Source organism: Bombina bombina, chromosome 7 (genome assembly GCF_027579735.1).
Source record: "Bombina bombina isolate aBomBom1 chromosome 7, aBomBom1.pri, whole genome shotgun sequence".
In the NCBI taxonomy this organism is placed as follows: Eukaryota; Metazoa; Chordata; class Amphibia; order Anura; family Bombinatoridae; genus Bombina; species Bombina bombina.
The window spans coordinates 464074244-464098990 of record NC_069505.1 but is presented as its reverse complement, the minus strand read 5'-3'; the positions used below and the strand labels follow the sequence as shown (position 1 = coordinate 464098990).

The window sequence follows — 24747 nt, the reverse complement described above, 5'->3', positions numbered from 1 at the left end:
AACCGGTAGCTGCTGTGTGTGATTACCCCTACCTGCAGCCTGTGTATCCTGAACCAGTAGCTGCTGTGTGATTACCCCTACCTGCAGCCTGTGTATCCTGAGCCGGTAGCTGCTGTGTTATTACCCCTACCTGCCGCCTGTGTATTCTGAAGCGGCAGCTGCTGTGTAAATATCTAGTGCTGCGGCTTTGTGAGTAAATATCTTTATGCACTGAAATTATTTGGAGCCGCATATTACAGTATGGCTCTAGGAGGCGCCATCTGTTTCTGTTTTTCAGAATGGAAGTTAACTTGTACTTTCCCCATCAGCCTGAGGGCGGAGCCCGATCTCACTGGTCAATTATGTTTTAACGTAAATGAAGACAGACAAATGTTGGCGTTTATGGACTAAATAAAATACTTAATATAAATCTTTTTCAAGATAATATATAGAAAACCTGAACATTGTACAGTAAAATATTCTGTAACGTTTCAATCTAACATATTTCTACAACCCAGAGAGAAGACTTACAAACTGTACAAATAACTTATGTTGCTCACTCACCTGCAGATGCGCCGGGAACGATTTCCGACTGATGAGCGCCACTTTCATCTCTCGCATTGTCTTCTACCTTATGAGTGGCTATAGCGTCCGAACTTTCTTCATGAAGTCCTATTATTGCAGATAAAGAGGTTACACAAAATAAATAAAATCGCTCTATTTTCATCAATACATAACTGAGGAAATTTAACAGTAAAAAAGGAAACTTATGCTTACCTGATTAATTTATTTCTTCTACGATATGACGAGTCCACGGATTTCATCCTTACTTGTGGGATTTATCCACCTGCTAACAGGAAGTGGCAAAGAGCACCACAGCAGAGCTGTATATATAGCTCCTCCCTTCCCTCCACCTCCAGTCATTCGACCGAAGTTAGGAAGAGAAAGGAAAAGCCAAAGGTGCAGAGGTGACTGAAGTTTAACTAAAAAACAATATATACCTGTCTTAAAAATGACAGGGTGGGCCGTGGTCTCGTCATATCGTAGAAGAAATACATTTATCAGGTAAGCATAAATTTCCTTTTCTTCTACAAGATATGACGAGTCCACGGATTTCATCCTTACTTGTGGGATACAATACCAAAGCTACAGGACACGGATGAAAGGGAGGGACAAGACAGGGACCTAAACGGAAGACACCACTGCTTGAAGAACCTGTCTCCCAAAACCAGCCTCAGAAGAAGCAAAAGTATCAAATTTGTAAAATTTGGAAAAAGTGTGAAGAGACCACTAAGTTGCAGCCTTGCAAATCTGTTCAACAGAAGCATAATTTTTAAATGCCCACGAGGAAGCTACAGCCGGGGTAGAATGAGCCGTAATTCTTTCAGGAGGCTGCTGTCCAGCAGTCTCATACGCCAGATGGATGATACTCTTCAGCCAAAAAGAAAGAGGTAGCCGTAGCTTTCTGACCCCTACGCTTTCCAGAAAAAACAATGAATAATGAAGATGATTGGCAGAAATGCTTAGTCGCCTGCAAGTAAAACTTCAGGGAACGGACCACGTCCAAGTTATGCAACATATGCTCCTTCTTAGAAGGGTTAGGACATAAAGGAGGAACAACAATTTCCTGATTAATATTCTTATTAGAAACAACCTTAGGAAGGAAACCAGGTTTGGTACGTAAAACCACCTTATCAGAATTGAAGATAAGGTAAGGCGAATCACATTGTAACGCTGAAAGCTCCGAAACTCTACGAGCAGAAGAAATAGCAACCAAAAATAAAACTTTCCAAGATAACAACTTAATATCTATGGAATGCATGGGTTTAAACGGAACCCCTTGAAGAACATTAAGAACTAAATTCAAACTCCAGGGTGGAGCAATTGGTCTAAACACAGGCTTAATTTTGGTTAGAGCCTGACAGAAAGACTGAACGTCTGGAACCTCTGCCAAACGTTTATGTAATAAAATTGACAAAGCATAGATTTGTCCCTTTAAGGAACTCGCTGATAACCCTTTCTCCAATCCTTCTTGGAGAAAAGACAGAATCCTGGGAATCCTAACTTTACTCCATGAGTAGCCTTTGGATTCACACCAAAAGAGAAATTTACGCCATATCTTATGATAGATCTTTCTAGTGACAGGCTTACGTGCCTGAATCAAAGTATTAATGACCGAATCAAAGAACCCCCGCTTAGATAAAATCAAGCGTATAAATCTCCAAGCAGTCAGTTGCAGAGAAACTAGATTTGGGTGTTGAAAGGGTCCCTGAAAGAGAAGGTCCTGCCTCAATGGAAGCTTCCACGGCGGCAGAGAGGACATGTCCACTAGATCGGCATACCAAGTCCTGCAAGGCCATGCAGGCGTAATTAAAATTACTGAAGCCCTCTCCTGTTTTGATCCGAGCAATCACCCGGGGCAGGAGAGCAAACGGTGGAAACACATAAGCTAGGTTGAACGACCAAGGCACTGCCAAGGCATCTATCAGTTCGGCCTGAGGATCCCTTGACCTGGATCCGTATCTTGGAAGCTTGGCATTCTGACGAGATGCCATCAGATCCAACTCCGGTCTGCCTTATCTGAGGATCAGAGTGGCAAAGACCTCCGAATGGAGTTCCCACTCCCCAGGATGAAACGTCTGTCTGCTTAAAAAGTCAGCTTCCCAGTTGTCCACTCCTGGGATGTAGATTGCTGACAGATAACAAGAGTGGGCCACCGCCCACCAAATTATCATGGATACTTCAGTCATCGCTAAGGAACTCCTTGTTCCTCCCTGATGATTGATGTAAGTCACAGTCGTGATGTTGTCCAACTGAAAGCGAATGAATTTGGCCAAAGCCAACTGAGGCCATGCCTGAAGCGCATTGAATATTGCTCTCAATTCCAGAATATTGATTGGAAGAAGCGACTCCGGCTAAGTCCACACACCCTGAGCCTTCAGGGAATTCCAAACTGCACCTCAACCTAGAAGGTTGGCGTCTGTCGTTACTATCACCCATGAGGGTCTGCGGAAGCACGTCCCTTGAGACAGATGATCCTGAGACAACCACCAAAGAAGAGAGTCTCTTGTCTCCTGATCCAGATCTAACTGAGGAGACAAATTTGCATAATCTCCATTCCACTGTAGTGGTCTGAGATGAAAACGAGCAAATGGAATGATGTCCATTGCCGCCACCATCAATCCAATTACCTCCATGCACTGGGCCACTGATGGCCGACGATTGGACTGAAGGGCTCGGCATGTATTCAGAATCTTTAACTTTCTGACCTCTGTCAAGAAAATTTTCATGGATATGTAATCTATTAGAGTTCCCAGGAAGGGAACTTTGGTCTGTGGAATTAATTAACTTTTCTAGATTCACCTTCCACCCGTGAATCCTCAGAAAGGACAGGACCATGTCTGTATGAGACTTTGTCAGATGGTAAGACGCCTGGATCAGAATATCTTCCAGATAAGGCGCCACTGCAATACCCCACGGCCTGAGAACCGCCAAAAGGGACCCTAAAACCTTTGTGAAGATCCTGGGTGCTGTGGCCAACCCGAAGGGAAGAGCCACGAACTGAAAATGTTTGTCCAGAAAGGCAAGCCTTAGGAACTGATGATGATCCTTGTGGATAGGAATATGAAGGTATGCATCCTTCATGTCCACGGTAGTCATATATTGACCCTCCTGGATCAATGGCAGAATTGTTTGAATAGTCTCCATTTTGAAAGATGAGACTCTGAGAAACTTGTTTAGACTCTTTAGATCTAAAATGGGTCGGAACGTGCCCTCCTTTTTGGGGACCACGAAAAGAATTGAGTAAAACCCCTGTCCCTGTTCCAGTCTTGGAACGGGACGAATTACTCCCATAGTAGAGAGGTCTTTTACACAACGTAAGAACGCCTCTTTTTGTCTGGTCTGCAGACAATCATGAAAGAAGAAACCTCCCCCTTGGGAGAGAACTTTTGAATTCCAGCTGATACCCTCGGGACACGACTTCCAGTGTCCAAGGATCCTGAACATCTCTTACCCAAGCCTGGGCAAAGAGAGAAAGTCTGCCCCCTACTAGATCCGGTCCCGGATCGGAGGCCGCCCCTTCATGCTGTTTTGGTAGCAGCAGCGGGCTTCTTGGGTTGTTTACCCTTGTTCCAAGCCAGGTTGGGTCTCCAGACGGACTTGGCTTGAGCAAAATTCTCTTCCTGCTTGGCGGAAAAGGAGGAAGAAGAGGGGACTCCTTTAAAATTCCAAAAGGAACGAAAATTATTTTGTTAACCTCTCAGTTTAGCAGTTCTATCCTGAGGTAGGAGATGACCCTTACCTCCCGTAATGTCAGAAATTATCTCTTTCAAATCAGGCCCGAATAAGGTGTTCCCTTTGAAAGGAATAGCCAAAAGCTTTGACTTAGATGGCACATCAGCAGACCAAGATTTTAACCATAACGCTCTACGCGCTTGGCAATCTGAAGGGCGGCATCTGTAATAAAAGAATTAGCCAGCTTAAGAGCCTTAATTCTGTCTAAAATATCCTCTAAAGGAGTCTCAGTCTTAAGAGACTCTTCTAAAGCATCAAACCAGAAGGCCGCCACAGTGATAACTGGTACAATGCAGGCTATTGGTTGTAAAAGGAAACCCTGATGAATAAACAATTTCTTTAGAAGACCCTACAATTTCTTATCCATAGGGTCTTTAAAAGCACAACTGTCCTCAATAGGAATAGTTGTACGCTTAGCCAGGGTAAATATAGCTCCTTCCGCTTTTGGGACTGTTTGCCAAGAGTCCTGAACAGTGTCAGATATGGGATACATTTTCTTGAAATTTTCTTGAAATTAGGAGAGGGTGAGAACGGGATACCCGGTCTGTCCCATTCCCTCTTAATAATCTCTGAGATTCTCTTAGGATCCGGAAAAAGATCAGTATAAGCAGATACCTCTAAGTATTTGTCCATTTTACACAATTTCTCTGGTGGTATCAAAATAGGGTCACAGTCATCCAGAGTCGCTAAAACCTCTCGAAGTAACAGGCGGAGGTGTTCATGAAGTCCGAGTCTGTCTGAGGTAACGCACTTCCCGAATCGGAAAGTTCCCCCTCAGACAGGAGTTCCCTGACCCCCAAATAAGATCCCTGTGAGCAATGTTCCCTCTAATTTTTTTGAGCACTGGGCACAAAATGTTTTACCTGTGCAAATTTTGGGCAAGTGTCAAGAGAGTGTGACCAAAAAAAAATGTGTACACTACTGCACTTGAAAACATAATTACACACATACGCAAATTCGCACATAGATATTCACACACTCTCCCTCACACTCATATACACACTCTCCCTCACATTCTCAAGCACACACTCTCCCTCACATTCTCAAGCACACACTCTCCCTCACATTCTCAAGCACACACTCTCCCTCACATTCTCAAGCACACACTCTCCCTCACACACAGTGAGTGACACTCCACAGGGAAGCAGGACAGGTTCACAACAGACATCCTCAGGCACATTGGTAAAACCCAAGAGAAGCAATAGAAGGATTTTCCAGTAGCCCACATACTATCCTCTAGACTCAATAAGAAAGGATCTCCCATACTTAATGACAGAGGGGGGGGGGATCAATTAAATGCCACTAAACATGTGCTCAATCTACTGTTCCTGGAACGCAAGCTCTCACCATATATTAACACAAATAATGTGGAACCTGTAAGAGGCCTTCTAGAACACATTCAGTAAAATTGCACCATTTTTGTTTATGGCGTTTGATACTAGATGTTCGTATTTGTAGTTCAGCTAATATGGGCTCACACCTCACGGACAACCAATTCTTAAAGACAAAGTGTTGTGAAATGCATTATTTTCTATTTCATACAAATGATTTATGCGGTTTATTTGACCGCTTGTTTAATCCGTGCTGTTTACCAAGCTATAAAATAGGGTTTCCCATTTAAAAGATGGTGATCAGCAGCTGGTCACATCCTGGTTACGCCACGGGTGTATATTGCGAACCTCCATAGAAACAGCGTGCTATTACCATGCGGAAGTGGCTAACAGATATCCTAAACTATATGCATAGGCTCCCTCTTGCGAAGTGGTATAAGAAATGTCAGCTATTATTTATTTGCATTTTTCTATATATATGATGGATATGCTACCACTTGATTCTTAAAAAAACAGGATAAAAACAGGATAAGCAAAACCTGGAGTGACCTCAAATAGAGAAAGCAATAACATACAAAGTAGTTTCTCCCTGTTTTTTTATTCTAGCGAAAATACATCTTTGTTAATCAAGATTAATAACATTTTGTAAGACTTAAAGGGACAATGCAGTAAAAAAAGAAAAGAATGGGCGATATTTAAAAAAGGATGACTTTAAAAAAAAAAAAAAAAAAAAAATCAGTTTACATGTATTTTTCTTTTCAAGCTGAAGTTAAAATTTTGTAAACGAACTACTCTGTGTCACTGTAAAAGGCCATTGTTTGGGCTGGGCGGGAGCCTCACAGGGTGCTGGATAGCCCAGCATGAGGGGAAAAGCCCAACTGATGGCATCTGACAGCAACACAGTAGTTCTTTGATGCGTCTGAGGCCAAGCTCTGGAGAATAGGGAGGGGGTGGAGGACCGGGCATACACAAACACGACCCGGGATCTCATGTAAACCTTACTGGCAGGTAGAAGTCAGTTTAGCACAGTTTGATGCGGGAGGAAAAGCCCATTTTACAGTTTATTAGAAAACCTTTTAGCGTGCGGTGGTCTATTACTGATTACTCATCAGTGGGTTCAATATTCTATAAGTTCTCTGCTCTGGCGATACTATCAAACATGTCTCATCATGAGACATGTTTGATAGTATCGCCAGAGCAGAGAACTTACAGAATATTAAGCCCAATGATAAGTGCTAATCACTAGTCAGTACTGTAATGCAATGTGCAAACTTACTATGCAGAAGCTCCTTCCACCTTCTTCACACAGATTCCACATGCGTCGATGCTGCCTGCGCTTACTACTCAAATGTGCACTGAGACTTTTGGCGCGCTGAGGGCTCCAAGATGATCAACGGCCCTTTTGATGCGCAGCAGTACGTTAGAAGTGCGCAGGACAATAGAAATCAATGCGCTGCCGCGCTCATTAGAGGGAACATCGCCTGTGAGGGTACATCGGAAATAGTCAATAAAGCATTAGAGGACTCAGTATTCACATTGACTTCTGTCCTACTGCGTTTACCCTGTAACACTGGCAATTTAGATAATACCTCTGTAAGGGTAGTTAACATAACTGCAGCCATATCCTGCAGGGTAAAGGAATTAGACGTGGTTGAAGATCCAGGCGTCGCTTGGGTGGGCGTTAAAGGTTGTGACTCTTGGGTAGAAGTTTGCGGTATTCCCTTCTTCTCATCCTTAGATACATTTTCTTTACATAAAATCTGTGCTTTACATTGCAAGGCCCTCTCAGTACACGAGGGACAAAAAGACAGAGGGGGTTCCACAGTGGCATCTAAACACATAGAACAATGAGTTTCCTCCTCAGAGTCAGACATGTTAAACAGATTAGCAATCCTATAATCTTTTATTAAAAAATTCTTTAGCTCTGAATTCAATTATAGTCAAAAAGTTAATGCAGCAAAAAAACTGTACTGCGCCTTTAAACTTTAAAAGCGCAACTATTTTTCTGGGACATTCAAAAAAGTGTTTATAGCAATAAAAATTATTTTGATGTGCCCAAAACTCTCTAACAGTATTGTATCGCTTGCAGAAATATGTCAGACCAATATACTAAAGATTTTAACAATTAAAGTTTAATTAGGCCCCTGCACCATGCCACAGCTCTGCTGTGGCGAATACCTGCCCCCGGAATGTAACTGCTGCTACTCGAGGAGCCTTTCGGGTCCCTAGGAAGACAGGACAACTTAGGCCCCACTAGAGATCAGGACTCTATCGCCCACACGATCCGGCTGTACTGCGCGTCTGAGCGCGCAAAACTAGGCCCCGCCCACCGTGGGCGTCACTAAAGCTCAGTAAGACCCGCATGGGTCATAATTGAAAATAAACATGTCCTCTAAGTACAAGCCATGTGCCCTCTTATAAACACTCCAGATATCGAGGGAAAGCATCCTAAAAAACACTGCACACCTCCGGCCAGTGGACACAACAATGACAGCTTATAAGCAGAACCGCAACTCCCAGCATCTAACCCCCCTTGATAAGACAAGGAATATCTAACATACTTTGGCAATAAAGATAAAGGGATTCCAGGTACACCATTTCTTTACGCCTAGTGTATACTGCTTACCCCTTCCCATAAAGGGAAAAATGTCAGCCTGTTCTGTGCATCAAGTCTCCCAGAAACAAAAAGACTGAACATACCTCAAAGTTGGTTGTAGCAAGACACCGTTCTCCACACTGAAGATTTTCTTACACAACCTTCAGCTGCTGTGGGAACCATCATGGACCTTAGAAAACGTTTGCTAAGATCATCCACATCAGGGCAGAAAGATTCCTCACTTTCCCTGAAAAAAATAGTACTCAATGGCACCATTTTAAAATAAAAAAACTTCTTGATTGAAGAAACTAAACTAACACCTCACTTTACCTCTTCCTATTACTATACAGGCAAAGAGAATGACTGGGGATGGAGGGAAGGGAGGAGCTATATATACAGCTCTGCTGTGGTGCTCTTTGCCACTTCCTGTTAGCAGGAGGATAAATCCCACAAGTAAGGATGAAATCCGTGGACTCGTCATATCTTGTAGAAGAAAAGTATTCTGGTACTGAATGAATAACCGTAAGAACCTACATTTCAATTTAAACTGCTACAACTTTATTTTAAAAAAAATGCAATAGCTCCTCTTTGATGCCAGTTTGAGATTTATGCAGCTTTTGAGTGGTGCACGTGCTCCATGCATACACTTTATTAATAGATAAGTGATGGAATGGCACGTGCAGACTAATAACAAGATCTACCCATTGTGCATGCTCTGATGCCAGTTTGAGATTGGCATGTGTATATACAGCTTGTAATTGGTCGTGTGCTCTGTGTATGGTCTTTATTGATAGATTATGAAAACTTAAATTATGCTTACCTGATCATTTTATTTCCATCGAGGGGAGGAGTGTCCACTGCTTCATTAATTACTTGTGGGAATTAAGAACCTGGCCACCAGGAGGAGGCAAAGACACCCTCAGCTTAAATACCTCCCCCACTCCCCTCATCCCCCAGTCATTCTGCTGAGGGAACAAGGAACAGTAGGGGAAATATCAGGGTATAAATGGTGCCAGAAGAACTAAACTAAATTTAGGTCCGCCCACCAAAGCAATGGGCGGGAGCCGTGGACTCTCCTCCCCTCGATGAAAATAAAATTATCAGGTAAGCATAATTTATGTTTAGCATCTAAAGGGGAGGAGAGTCCACGGCTTCATTCATTACTATTGGGAACATATACCCAAGCTCTAGAGGACAATGAATGAAACCGGGAGGGCAAAAAAGGCGAACCCTAATCTGAGGGCACCACAGCCTGCAAAACCTTCCTCCCAAAAACTTCTTCCGCCGAAGCAAAAACGTCAAATATGTAAAACTTTGTAAAAGTATGTAAGGAGGACCAGGTAGCTGCCTTACAAATCTGCTCCATAGAGGTCTCATTTTTGAAGGCCCAAGAAGAAGCCACAGCTCTAGTCGAATGAGCCGTGATCCTCTGAGGAGGCTTATGTCCCGCTGTCTCATAGGCTAAGCGAATCATGCCCCTCAACCAAAAGGACAAAGAAGTTGAAGAGGCTTTCTGCCCCTTGCGCTTCCCTGCATACACGACAAAAAGAGACGTAGATTGTCTGAAATCCCTTGTAGTTTGAAGATAAAACTTCAAGGCTCGAACCACGTCCAAATTATGAAGTAACCTCTCCTTAGGAGAAGAGGGGTTAGGACACAAAGAAGGAACTACTATTTCCGGATTGTTGTTACGGTTAGACACAACCTTGGTAAGAAATCCCAAACCAGTGCGCAAAACAGCCTTATCAGCGTGAAAGACCAAATAAGGAGGCTCAAATTGCAAGGCCGCCAACTGCAAGGCTATTGCGAGCCGATGCAATAGCCAACAGAAAGAGAACCTTCCAGGAAAGAACCTTAATGTCAATAGAGTGCATAGGTTCAAACGGAACCCTCTGCAAAACCCTAAGAACCAAGTTCAAACTCCAGGGAGGAGCGGACCGTTTAAAAGCAGGCTTGATTCTAGACAGATTAAAAGGAAGGGGTTGTCAGCAAGCATCAGTATTCCCCATTAAGGGCGAGTTCAATAGTCTATCTAAAATACTTTACAGGCTATTGGTGCAGAAGGAAAGTTCAATAATTGGATATTGGGAAAGAGCACATAAAGCCAATCCTATCCAGCACACAGTAATCCCTAATAATAATTGGATATAGCCCCCTGTAGATGGGGACCCTCAACACAGCAATACATATTCTAGTAATTCACAGCAAAAAAGTGAGAAAAAACAAAATTTATACTTACCTGATAAATTACTTTCTTTTACGATATGACGAGTCCACAGATTTCATCCTTACTTGTGGGATATTAACCTCCTGCTAACAGTAAGTGGCAAAGAGCACCACAGCAGAGCTGTATATATAGCCCCTCCCCCTCCACCCTCAGTCTATCGGCCGAAGGTATAGGAAGAGAAAAAGGAAAGGCTAAAAAAGGTGCAGAGGTGACTTAAGTTTACAAAAAATATAAAGAAAAACTGTCTTAAAAAGAACAGGGTGGGCCGTGGACTCGTCATATCGTAAAAGAAAGTAATTTATCAGGTAAGCATAAATTTAGTTTTCTTTTAAAAAGATATGACAAGTCCACAGATTTCATCCTTACTTGTGGGAAACCAATACCAAAGCAATAGGACACGGATGAAAGGGAGGGACAAGACAGGAACCTAAACGGAAGGCACCACTGCTTGAAGAACCTTTGCCAAACGTTTGTGAAACAGAATTGACAAAGCTGAAATTTGTCCCTTTAAGGAACTTGCTGGTAACCTTTTCTCCAATCCTTCTTGGAGAAAAGACAAAATCCTAGGAATCCTAACTTTATTCCATGAGTAACCCTTGGATTCACACCAAAAAGATATTTATAGCATAAAATAAACATTAGAAAAAACGTGTACTGTGCCTTTAAGAAAAGAAAGTGTGAACAATTTTTCAAAAATGCACAAAAAACGTTAAATTATTTCCAAATTTAACTTAATATCGTTGGTTAATCCAAAAATTACTGCACCCAGAAGCAAGGGCAGAAATAAGGCTGTAGAAGTACTTATATCAACATATAGTCAAAAGATAGATAAAAATACACTCTGCATCTCGCCACAGCTCCGCCTATCTGCCCCCAGGGTACTCAAATCAAGTTTCCAACCCTTCAGACCAGCTGCACAGTCCAGGAGCCACCGAGCTACTGTTTGCTGCTGCTAAGCCTGAAGAAATTGCGCCAAAATAGGCTCCGCCCCTTAAGGTCAAAAGTTGGAGTAGGTCCAAACAACACCGCATGGAAATGCAGTTTTGCACTAAAGTAAAAATACACACACAATATAACCCTCAAGCATAAAACCAATAAGTTTTAAGTGCCAAAAATAAAAAAAAACATAAAACATTGTTTTTTTTATATTGTCTCCCATGTCACATAATGCCCAAATATCAACTAATGATAAATATAGAATAGGGACTCCAGTAACACCCCTCTTATTAAAATAGGTTTTACTGCTTACCCCATTCCCATACAGGGAAATAATGCCAGCCAGTTCTGATACACCAAGTCTCCTCAGAAAAAAGGCTGCACATACCTTAATGCTGCTTGAAGATGTCTCATGGTTACCTTCAGAAGTCTTGTGGGAACCAGCGTGGATCTTAGTTACAAATGCTAAGATCATCAAACCTCAGGGCAGAAATCTTCTTCCATATCCCCCTGAGGAAAATAGTATGCACCGGTACCATTTAAAATAAAAAACTTCTTGATTGAAGAAACTAAAACCAACACCTCACTTTACCATGTCTTCCTAGTATAACACAGGCAAAGAGAATGACTGAGGGTGGAGGGGAAGGGGAGGGGCTATATATACAGCTCTGCTGTGGTGCTCTTTGCCACTTCCTGTTAGCAGGAGGTTAATATCCCACAAGTAAGGATGAAATCTGTGGACTCGTCATATCTTTGTAAAAGAAAACAGAATTTATGTTTACCTGATAAATTTCTTTCTCCAACGGTGTGTCCGGTCCACGGCGTCATCCTTACTTGTGGGATATTCTCTTCCCCAACAGGAAATGGCAAAGAGCCCAGCAAAGCTGGTCACATGATCCCTCCTAGGCTCCGCCTACCCCAGTCATTCGACCGACGTTAAGGAGGAATATTTGCATAGGAGAAACCATATGGTACCGTGGTGACTGTAGTTAAAGAAAATAAAATATCAGACCTGATTAAAAAAACCAGGGCGGGCCGTGGACCGGACACACCGTTGGAGAAAGAAATTTATCAGGTAAACATAAATTCTGTTTTCTCCAACATAGGTGTGTCCGGTCCACGGCGTCATCCTTACTTGTGGGAACCAATACCAAAGCTTTAGGACACGGATGAAGGGAGGGAGCAAATCAGGTCACCTAAATGGAAGGCACCACGGCTTGCAAAACCTTTCTCCCAAAAATAGCCTCAGAAGAAGCAAAAGTATCAAACTTGTAAAATTTGGTAAAAGTGTGCAGTGAAGACCAAGTCGCTGCCCTACATATCTGATCAACAGAAGCCTCGTTCTTGAAGGCCCATGTGGAAGCCACAGCCCTAGTGGAATGAGCTGTGATTCTTTCGGGAGGCTGCCGTCCGGCAGTCTCGTAAGCCAATCTGATGATGCTTTTAATCCAAAAAGAGAGAGAGGTAGAAGTTGCTTTTTGACCTCTCCTTTTACCTGAATAAACAACAAACAAGGAAGATGTTTGTCTAAAATCCTTTGTAGCATCTAAATAGAATTTTAGAGCGCGAACAACATCCAAATTGTGCAACAAACGTTCCTTCTTTGAAACTGGTTTTGGACACAGAGAAGGTACGATAATCTCCTGGTTAATGTTTTTGTTAGAAACAACTTTTGGAAGAAAACCAGGTTTAGTACGTAAAACCACCTTATCTGCATGGAACACCAGATAAGGAGGAGAACACTGCAGAGCAGATAATTCTGAGACTCTTCTAGCAGAAGAAATCGCAACTAAAAACAAAACTTTCCAAGATAATAACTTAATATCAACGGAATGTAAGGGTTCAAACGGAACCCCCTGAAGAACTGAAAGAACTAAATTGAGACTCCAAGGAGGAGTCAAAGGTTTGTAAACAGGCTTGATTCTAACCAGAGCCTGAACAAAGGCTTGAACATCTGGCACAGCTGCCAGCTTTTTGTGAAGTAATACCGACAAGGCAGAAATCTGTCCCTTCAGGGAACTTGCAGATAATCCTTTTTCCAATCCTTCTTGAAGGAAGGATAGAATCCTAGGAATCTTAACCTTGTCCCAAGGGAATCCTTTAGACTCACACCAACAGATATATTTTTTCCAAATTTTGTGGTAAATCTTTCTAGTCACAGGCTTTCTGGCCTGAACAAGAGTATCGATCACAGAATCTGAGAATCCTCGCTTCGATAAAATCAAGCGTTCAATCTCCAAGCAGTCAGCTGGAGTGAAACCAGATTCGGATGTTCGAACGGACCCTGAACAAGAAGGTCTCGTCTCAAAGGTAGCTTCCAAGGTGGAGCCGATGACATATTCACCAGATCTGCATACCAAGTCCTGCGTGGCCACGCAGGAGCTATCAAGATCACCGACGCCCTCTCCTGCTTGATCCTGGCTATCAGCCTGGGGATGAGAGGAAATGGCGGGAACACATAAGCTAGTTTGAAGGTCCAAGGTGCTACTAGTGCATCCACTAGAGCCGCCTTGGGATCCCTGGATCTGGCCCCGTAGCAAGGAACTTTGAAGTTCTGACGAGAGGCCATCAGATCCATGTCTGGAATGCCCCACAGGTGAGTGACTTGGGCAAAGATTTCCGGATGGAGTTCCCACTCCCCCGGATGCAATGTCTGACGACTCAGAAAATCCGCTTCCCAATTTTCCACTCCTGGGATGTGGATAGCAGACAGGTGGCAGGAGTGAGACTCCGCCCAAAGAATAATTTTGGTTACTTCTTCCATCGCTAGGGAACTCCTTGTTCCCCCCTGATGGTTGATGTACGCAACAGTCGTCATGTTGTCTGATTGAAACCGTATGAACCTGGTCCTCGCAAGCTGGGGCCAGGCCTGGAGCGCATTGAATATCGCTCTCAGTTCCAGAATATTTATCGGTAGAAGAGATTCTTCCCGAGACCAAAGACCCTGAGCTTTCAGGGATCCCCAGACCGCGCCCCAGCCTATCAGACTGGCGTCGGTCGTGACAATGACCCACTCTGGTCTGTGGAACATCATCCCTTGAGACAGATTGTCCAGGGACAGCCACCAACGGAGTGAGTCTCTGGTCCTCTGATTTACTTGTATCTTCGGAGACAAGTCTGTATAGTCCCCATTCCACTGACTGAGCATGCACAGTTGTAATGGTCTTAGATGAATGCGCGCAAAAGGAACTATGTCCATCGCCGCCACCATCAACCCGATCACTTCCATGCACTGAGCTATGGAAGGAAGAGGAACGGAATGAAGTATCCGACAAGAGTCCAGAAGCTTTGTTTTTCTGGCCTCTGTTAGAAAGATCCTCATTTCTAAGGAGTCTATAATTGTTCCCAAGAAGGGAACCCTTGTTGACGGGGATAGAGAACTCTTTTCCACGTTCACTTTCCAGCCGTGAGATCTGAGAAAGGCCAGGACAATGTCCGTGTGAGCCTTTGCTTGAGGAAGGGACGACGCTTGAATCAGAATGTCGTCCAGGTAAGGTACTACTGCAATGCCCCTTGGTCTTAGCACCGCTAGAAGGGACCCTAGTACCTTTGTGAAAATCCTTGGAGCAGTGGCTAATCCGAAAGGAAGCGCCACGAACTGGTAATGTTTGTCCAGGAATGCAAACCTTAGGAACCGATGATGTTCCTTGTGGATAGGAATATGTAGATACGCATCCTTTAAATCCACCGTGGTCATAAATTGACCTTCCTGGATGGAAGGAAGGATAGTTCGAATGGTTTCCATCTTGAACGATGGGACCTTGAGAAATTTGTTTAAGATCTTGAGATCTAGGATTGGTCTGAACGTTCCCTCTTTTTTGGGAACTATGAACAGATTGGAGTAGAACCCCATCCCTTGTTCTCTTAATGGAACAGGATGAATTACTCCCATTTTTAACAGGTCTTCTACACAATGTAAGAACGCCTGTCTTTTTATGTGGTCTGAAGACAACTGCGACTTGTGGGACCTCCCCCTTGGGGGAAGTCCCTTGAATTCCAGAAGATAACCCTGGGAGACTATTTCTAGCGCCCAAGGATCCAGAACATCTCTTGCCCAAGCCTGAGCGAAGAGAGAGAGTCTGCCCCCCACCAGATCCGGTCCCGGATCGGGGGCCAATATTTCATGCTGTCTTGGTAGCAGTGGCAGGTTTCTTGGCCTGCTTTCCCTTGTTCCAGCCTTGCATTGGTCTCCAAGCTGGCTTGGCCTGAGAAGTATTACCCTCTTGCTTAGAGGACGTAGCACCTTGGGCTGGTCCGTTTTTACGAAAGGGACGAAAATTAGGTCTATTTTTTGCCTTGAAGGGCCGATCCTGAGGAAGGGCGTGGCCCTTACCCCCAGTGATATCAGAGATAATCTCTTTCAAGTCAGGACCAAACAGCGTTTTCCCCTTGAAAGGAATGTTTAGTAGCTTGTTCTTGGAAGACGCATCAGCCGACCAAGATTTCAACCAAAGCGCTCTGCGCGCCACAATAGCAAACCCAGAGTTCTTAGCCGCTAACTTAGCCAATTGCAAAGAGGCGTCTAGAGTGAAAGAATTAGCCAATTTGAGAGCATTGATTCTGTCCATAATCTCCTCATAAGGAGGAGAGTCACTATCGAGCACCTTAAGCAGTTCATCAAACCAGAAATATGCGGCTGTAGTGACAGGGACAATGCATGAAATGGGTTGTAGAAGGTAACCCTGCTGAACAAACATCTTTTTAAGCAAACCTTCTAATTTTTTATCCATAGGATCTTTGAAAGCACAACTATCCTCTATGGGAATAGTGGTGCGTTTGTTTAAAGTAGAAACCGCTCCCTCGACCTTGGGGACTGACTGCCATAAGTCCTTTCTGGGGTCGACCATAGGAAACAATTTTTTAAATATGGGGGGAGGGACGAAAGGAATACCGGGCCTTTCCCATTCTTTATTAACAATGTCCGCCACCCGCTTGGGTATAGGAAAAGCTTCTGGGAGCCCCGGCACCTCTAGGAACTTGTCCATTTTACATAGTTTCTCTGGGATGACTAAATTTTCACAATCATCCAGAGTGGATAATACCTCCTTAAGCAAAATGCGGAGATGTTCCAATTTAAATTTAAATGTAATCACATCAGATTCAGCCTGCTGAGAAATGTTCCCTAAATCAGTAATTTCTCCCTCAGACAAAACCTCCCTGGCCCCCTCAGATTGTGTTAGGGGCCCTTCAGAGATATTAATATCAGCGTCGTCATGCTCTTCAGTAACTAAAACAGAGCAGCCACGCTTACGCTGACAAGGGTTCATTTTGGCTAAAATGTTTTTGACAGAATTATCCATTACAGCCGTTAATTGTTGCATAGTAAGGAGTATTGGCGCGCTAGATGTACTAGGGGCCTCCTGAGTGGGCAAGACTCGTGTAGACGAAGGAGGGAATGATGCAGTACCATGCTTACTCCCCTCACTTGAGGAATCATCTTGGGCATCATTGTCATTATCACATAAATCACATTTATTTAAATGAATAGGAATTCTGGCTTCCCCACATTCAGAACACAGTCTATCTGGTAGTTCAGACATGTTAAACAGGCATAAACTTGATCAGAAAGTACAAAAAACGTTTTAAAATAAAACCGTTACTGTCACTTTAAATTTTAAACTGAACACACTTTATTACTGCAATTGCGAAAAAACATGAAGGAATTGTTCAAAATTCACCAAATTTTCACCACAGCGTCTTAAAGCCTTGAAAATATTGCACACCAATTTTGGAAGCTTTAACCCTTAAAATAACGGAACCGGAGCCGTTTTAAGCTTTAAACCCCTTTACAGTCCCTGGTATCTGCTTTGCTGAGACCCAACCAAACCCAAAGGGGAATACGATACCAAATGACGCCTTCAGAAGTCTTTTACAAGTATCAGAGCTCCTCTCACATGCGACTGCATGCCATGCCTCTCAAAAACAAGTGCGCAACACCGGCGCGAAAATGAGACTCTGCCTATGCTTTGGGAAAGCCCCTAAAGAATAAGGTGTCTAAAACAGTGCCTGCCGATATTATTAAATCAAAATACCCAGAATAAATGATTCCTCAAGGCTAAATAAGTGTTAATATCAATCGATTTAGCCCAAAAAAAGTCTACAGTTTAAATAAGCCCTTGTGAAGCCCTTATTTACAATCGTAATAAACATGGCTTACCGGATCCCATAGGGAAAATGACAGCTTCCAGCATTACATCGTCTTGTTAGAATGTGTCATACCTCAAGCAGCAAGAGACTGCAAACTGTTCCCCCAACTGAAGTTAATTGCTCTCAACAGTCCTGTGTGGAACAGCCATGGATTTTAGTTACGGTTGCTAAAATCATTTTCCTCATACAAACAGAATTCTTCATCTCTTTTCTGTTTCTGAGTAAATAGTACGTACCAGCACTATTTGAAAATAACAAACTCTTGATTGAATAATGAAAAACTACAGTTAAACACTAAAAAACTCTAAGCCATCTCCGTGGAGATGTTGCCTGTACAACGGCAAAGAGAATGACTGGGGTAGGCGGAGCCTAGGAGGGATCATGTGACCAGCTTTGCTGGGCTCTTTGCCATTTCCTGTTGGGGAAGAGAATATCCCACAAGTAAGGATGACGCCGTGGACCGGACACACCTATGTTGGAGAAATTAGCATTTATTAATAAAAGACTAAAAAGCAGCTGTACTTAAATGTTACATACTGGGATATCCACTAATACTATAGTGCACTGATGGAAAAATTCATAAAAAAAAAAGAGCTCTCAAAAAAAAAAATATATATATAGTCTCAATGTCCTGTTATATCACAGGAAACAAGTAATGCCCAAATAGCACTGGTGTAGAAGTATATATGTCCCAATAATTAATTCAGCAGTTATAGAGGAGAAATATAGTTGAGGAGTGTGTCAGGAAACAAACAATGCAGCATAGGCCCTTTTTTTTATTATAGCAAATACGCTCTCCGGTGGAGATCCTGGCAATCAAAGCTGTATGTGATGTAATCACAACAGTCCCAAAGTTAAATAACTCACTGATACCACCAAGGAAACCAATACATCACTGCTTCTGTAAACAATTCCTCCGCTGTAGCGGTCAATGTTGCGGTTTGAGGGATCCCACTGTTGCGGTGCCACACCACCTAGGTACACCAATCTGTTGTCTGATGCCACAGTGTATTCAGCATAGGGTGCTATCTCCACAACAGGTTCCAACTTCAGCGATAAGGAGTTAAGTTGTGAAGACCAAGGTTATTCGCCTCCTGACACCCCCTCCTTCTGCCTCTGAAAATATTACGCCAGTTTAACTGCTCCAATAAACACTCCAGCTACGCGCGTTTCACCCCTAAGGCTCTGGGGCTTCTTCCGGCTCCAATAACTATCACATGTGTGGGTGTTTAACCTTTTCTTATGTAGAATAATAACGGAAGCCATTAGTTTTGTCTGGGGTGAAATAGTAACAGAAACTATTTTGTTACAAATGAATTTGTTACATTTACACAAAAAAGAAACACAAAAAAGAAAAACATAATTTATGTAAGAACTTACCTGATAAATTCATTTCTTTCATATTAACAAGAGTCCATGAGCTAGTGACGTATGGGATATACATTCCTACCAGGAGGGGCAAAGTTTCCCAAACCTTAAAATGCCTATAAATACACCCCTCACCACACCCACAAATCAGTTTAACGAATAGCCAAGAAGTGGGGTGATAAGAAAAAAAGTGCGAAGCATATAAAATAAGGAATTGGAATAATTGTGCTTTATACAAAAAAATCATAACCACCACAAAAAAGGGTGGGCCTCATGGACTCTTGTTAATATGAAAGAAATGAATTTATCAGGTAAGTTCTTACATAAATTATGTTTTCTTTCATGTAATTAACAAGAGTCCATGAGCTAGTGACGTATGGGATAATGACTACCCAAGATGTGGATCTTTCCACACAAGAGTCACTAGAGAGGGAGGGATAAAATAAAGACAGCCAATTCCTGCTGAAAATAATCCACACCCAAAATAAAGTTTAACGAAAAACATAAGCAGAAGATTCAAACTGAAATCGCTGCCTGAAGAACTTTTCTACCAAAAACTGCTTCAGAAGAAGAAAATACATCAAAATGGTAGAATTTAGTAAAAGTATGCAAAGAGGACCAAGTTGCTGCTTTGCAGATCTGGTCAACCGAAGCTTCATTCCTAAACGCCCAGGAAGTAGATACTGACCTAGTAGAATGAGCTGTAATTCTCTGAGGCGGAATTTTACCCGACTCAACATAGGCAAGATGAATTAAAGATTTCAACCAAGATGCCAAAGAAATGGCAGAAGCTTTCTGGCCTTTCCTAGAACCGGAAAAGATAACAAATAGACTAGAAGTCTTACGGAAAGATTTCGTAGCTTCAACATAATATTTCAAAGCTCTAACAACATATAAAGCAAAATAGATCAAATTCCTTATAAGACAGTTTCAGGAATGGGAAAGAATGCCAAATATCAAGCTTCTAGCAACCAGAAGCAAATGAAAAATGAGACTGAAATAATGTGGAGACAAAAGCGACGCCCATATTTTTTAGCGCCAAATAAGACGCCCACATTATTTGGCGCCTAAATGCTTTTGGCGCCAAAAATGACGCCACATCCGGAACGCCGACATTTTTGGCGCAAAATAACGTCAAAAAATGACGCAACTTCCGGCGACACGTATGACGCCGGAAACGGAAAAGAATTTTTGCGCCAAAAAAGTCCGCGCCAAGAATGACGCAATAAAATGAAGCATTTTCAGCCCCCGCGAGCCTAACAGCCCACAGGGAAAAAAGTCAAATTTTTGAGGTAAGAAAAATATGATAATTCAATGCATAATCCCAAATATGAAACTGACTGTCTGAAAATAAGGAAAGTTGAACATTCTGAGTCAAGGCAAATAAATGTTTGAATACATATATTTAGAACTTTATAAATAAAGTGCCCAACCATAGCTTAGAGTGTCACAGAAAATAAGACTTACTTACCCCAGGACACTCATCTACATGTTTGTAGAAAGCCAAACCAGTACTGAAACGAGAATCAGTAGAGGTAATGGTAAATATAAGAGTATATCGTCGATCTGAAAAGGGAGGTAAGAGATGAATCTCTACGACCGATAACAGAGAACCTTATGAAATAGACCCCGTAGAAGGAGATCACTGCATTCAATAGGCAATACTCTCTTCACATCCCTCTGACATTCACTGCACGCTGAGAGGAAAACCGGGCTCCAACTTGCTGCGGAGCGCATATCAACGTAGAATCTAGCACAAACTTACTTCACCACCTCCCTTGGAGGCAAAGTTTGTAAAACTGATTTGTGGGTGTGGTGAGGGGTGTATTTATAGGCATTTTAAGGTTTGGGAAACTTTGCCCCTCCTGGTAGGAATGTATATCCCATACGTCACTAGCTCATGGACTCTTGTTAATTACATGAAAGAAATGTATGCATGGATACATTGAACAAACACATTTGTTACATTTATATTTATTATACAGTAACTCACTTTTAAGCTGTGAACAAATTTTTGTCTACATTTAGATTTACCTAATATTTTAAGGAATCCTAAGTTACTTATGATGAAAATTCATCATAATATATACTCTTAATAATATGCTTAATCTCATTTGACTGATATGGCAGCATTTATAAAAATACAATGAGAAGAATATATACATTGTCAATGGGATATGAAAAAGTCTAAAATACTTTTGACTTAGTGAGGCCTTGATATGAACCTTTATTTCCTTTGTTAGATGAAAAATGGCTTTTAACTAATCTGTCTAAGATTAGGTGCTTTTTTGCTGTCATTTGTGGGACATCTACAAATTTAGCCATTGAGGTATACAAGGTTAGTACATGCCAGTGTCTTAAAAGAATTGTTCTAATTTTAGCCCAGCTATCATTGCAAGTACTAATGAACCTTATTGGTTCTTCTCTTGGTTCATTTTTGGTTTTATATAACATATCCTGCCTATTTGAATATCTTGCTTTATTATAGGCCTTTTTTAAACAGTTCTGGGAATATTCTCTTTCCTTGAATCTCTGTTTTAAATCACCAGCTTCTGATTTAAAAGTTTCAAGTCTAGTACAATTGCGCCAATGTCTAAGGTATTGTCCTTGTGGTATGTTCTTAAGCAAGTGGGCTAGATGGAGACTATCCGCTCTTAACAGAGTGTTTCCTGCTGTTTGTTTTCTATGGGTAGCAGTTACTATTGAAAGATTTTCATTTCTGATTATTAAGTCAAGAAAACTAATTTCGGTTTTGCTATGTGATATGTAAAATTTTAAATTATATTGGTTCTTGTTTAAAGAATTCATGAATTGAATCAATTGTTCTTCTGTACCTTCCCATAGCATCAGTGCATCATCTATGAAGTGCATCCATAATCCTGTATAGACCATCCCAAATATATTCATTTCCAATAGCCAACAGAAAGAACATTCCAGGAAAGAATCTTAATGTCAATAGAGTGCATAGGTTCAAACGGAACCCTCTGCAAAACCCTCAGAACCAAGTTCAAACTCCAGAGAGGAGCGGACTGTCTAGAAACAGGCCTGATTCTAGACAGAGCCTGAACAAAGGACTGAATATCAGGGAGCTCAGCGAGCCTCTTGTGCAACAAAACAGATAATGCCAAAATCTGTCCCTTCAAGGAACTGGCAGGAATGTCCCTTTTCCAAACCATCCTGGAGAAAGGACACAATCCTGGATACCTTAACCTTGTGCCAAGGATATCTATGCTTCTCACACCAGGACAAATAAGTCCTCCACACCTTATGATAGATGCGACGAGTGACCGGCTTCCTAGCCTGAACGAATGTATCAATCACTCTCAGAAAACCCTCTCTTGGCCAAGACTAAGCGTTCAATCTCCATGCAGTCAGCCTCAGAGAATCTAGATTTTGATGTTGAAAGGAACCCTGTACCAACAGATCCCTGCGACAGGGTAACCTCCATGGAGGAGAAGATGACATTCCCACCAGATCCACAAACCACGTCCTCCGCTGCCATGATGGAGAAATCAGAATAGCCAAAGCTTGCTCCTGCTTGATGCGGGCCACTACACAAGGTAGAAGTGGCAACGGTGGAAATATGTAAACTAGGTTGAACCCCCAAGGCACTGCTAAAGCATCTATCAGCTCTGCCTGGGGATCCCTGGACTGCGACCAGTATCTGGGTAGCTTGCAATTAAGTCTGGATGCCATGAGGTCTATCTCCGGCGTCCCCCATCTGTGACAAATCCCCACAAACACCTCGGGATGGAGAGACCATTCTACCCGGATGAAAGGATTGAATGCTGAGGAAATCCGCTTCCCAGTTGTCCACACCCAGAATGTGGATTGCTGAGAGTGAGCAGTTGTGGGACTCTGCCCATTCCAATATCCGAGAAACCTCCCTCATTGCCAGAAAGCTTCTCCCCCCCGCCCCTCCCCCCCGGTGGTTGATGTAAGCCACAGAGGTAATGTTGTCTGTCTGGAATCTGATGAAACTGAATGACTCCAGTAGAGGCCACGCCTTCAGTGCATTGTAGATCGCTCAATGTTCCAGAATATTGATTGGGAGGAGAGACTCCGCTCAAGACCATTTTCCCTGTGCCATCCTGACACCCCAAACAACTCTAAACTACCCACAACCACTTATTAAACTACAGTTAAAAGAATAGCAGCCGCCAATCACTCCTCTGTTTCCTGGCCGATAGCTGGAAACATCGGCGTCAGGTGGCTGGAGTGAGTGGACGACCAGGTATCAAAAGTGCGGAACAAACACGTTTGGGCTATGTCTTAGCCTTTATCAATGTTACACTTTCGGTAGCAAAATGAATAAGCCGAGGCTTCAGTGTGCAGGACTTAATATGTCCGTGAACCGGTTGCCCACAGCCAATCAGGGATACTTCCGGGACCTCCGCCTCCATTTCTACCAACCAGCGTAAAGCAAAACTCACGCCCACTGGTAGAAGTAATCTGAGTGGAGGAATGTCGGGCAACGCATGGATCGCCTGCACTTTTGATTTGACATAAATATAATGTAAGCAATAATTAGAAAACACACAATGGTTCTCCACAATCCAATATAGTTTTGTGTTACATTTGTTGAGTATGAATGATTTTATATTATTATTACTCATTACTGAGTGAGAGCTATATTAACCCCTTACCTGTCTTGTGTAATCCTACTCAGTTATTTAATAAGGGGTAGCACCGGAATTAATCATTAATTCTAATCTCACCTACATAAGTGTAGTGCCAGTTTTTGCTTTCTTTTGTTCCTTATATTATTATAATCAATGTGAGAATAGCACTCGCATTTTCTTAAAAACTAGAGCACACATTTAAACCTTTTTTGACCCAATGGCCTCTTGATTTAGGAGCAGAAATGATCCAGTGGACTAACGATATAACTAATTTAACGGCAGAATTGAAAAATAAAAATACTACTGAAATGGTTTGAATCTTTGAAACAACTCAAAAAGATAAGAAGGAAACAAATAAAAAAGCAATGGAATATTGGCATGTACAACTTCTATAAAGAAAATAATGTCATTCCAAGGGGATTACGTTTAAAATGGTTTCCTTCTTTCAAAGATTTCAAACCTGAATTTAAACTAAAGTGGGAAAATGCACTAACTGAGTGTTCTTTAAAACTTATGGGATATCTAACTGAACGAATTAGATAAACTCACAGAGATTAATGAAGGTATCCCTATAATTTGTGATGAACTTAAGCAATATGAGGTAAATGAGGAATTTGAAAAATCTTATAAAAAGATTAAGGCAGAAGTCGAAAAGTTTGCACGCTTTATATCTGAGAAAAAAGAACGTAAGATCGACAGAGACATTAAAGATTATTCCTCTGATACCATATATGCATGGGGGAAAAACATAATTTATGTAAGAACTTACCTGATAAATTCATTTCTTTTATATTGGCAAGAGTCCATGAGCTAGTGACATATGGGATATACAATCCTACCAGGAGGGGCAAAGTTTCCCAAACCTCAAAATGCCTATAAATACACCCCTCACCACACCCACAATTCAGTTTAACGAATAGCCAAGCAGCGGGGTGATAAAGAAAGGAGTAGAAAGCATCAACAAAGGAAATTTGGAAATATGGAAATAATTGTGCTTTATACAAAAAATCATAACCACCATAAAAAGGGTGGGCCTCGTGGACTCTTGCCAATATGAAAGAAATGAATTTATCAGGTAAGTTCTTACATAAATTATGTTTTCTTTCATGTAATTGGCAAGAGTCCATGAGCTAGTGACATATGGGATATCAATACCTAAGATGTGGAGTCTTCCACTCAGGAGTCACTAGAGAGGGAGGGAATAAAATAAAAACAGCCATATTCCGCTGAAAAAATAATCCACAA

The 24747-nt window shown here is 42.1% G+C and overlaps 1 protein-coding gene across 1 annotated transcript in view; it reads right to left on the bottom strand.

Moving 5' to 3' along the window:
• The window catches only part of LOC128666738 (uncharacterized), a 499427-nt gene that overhangs the window by 237918 nt on the left and 236762 nt on the right, over positions 1–24747 (bottom strand). The window contains exon 10 of the mRNA XM_053721495.1: positions 544–651. Within this exon, the coding sequence (XP_053577470.1) occupies positions 544–651 (108 nt within the window). The remainder of the gene's footprint in view (positions 1–543; positions 652–24747) is intronic.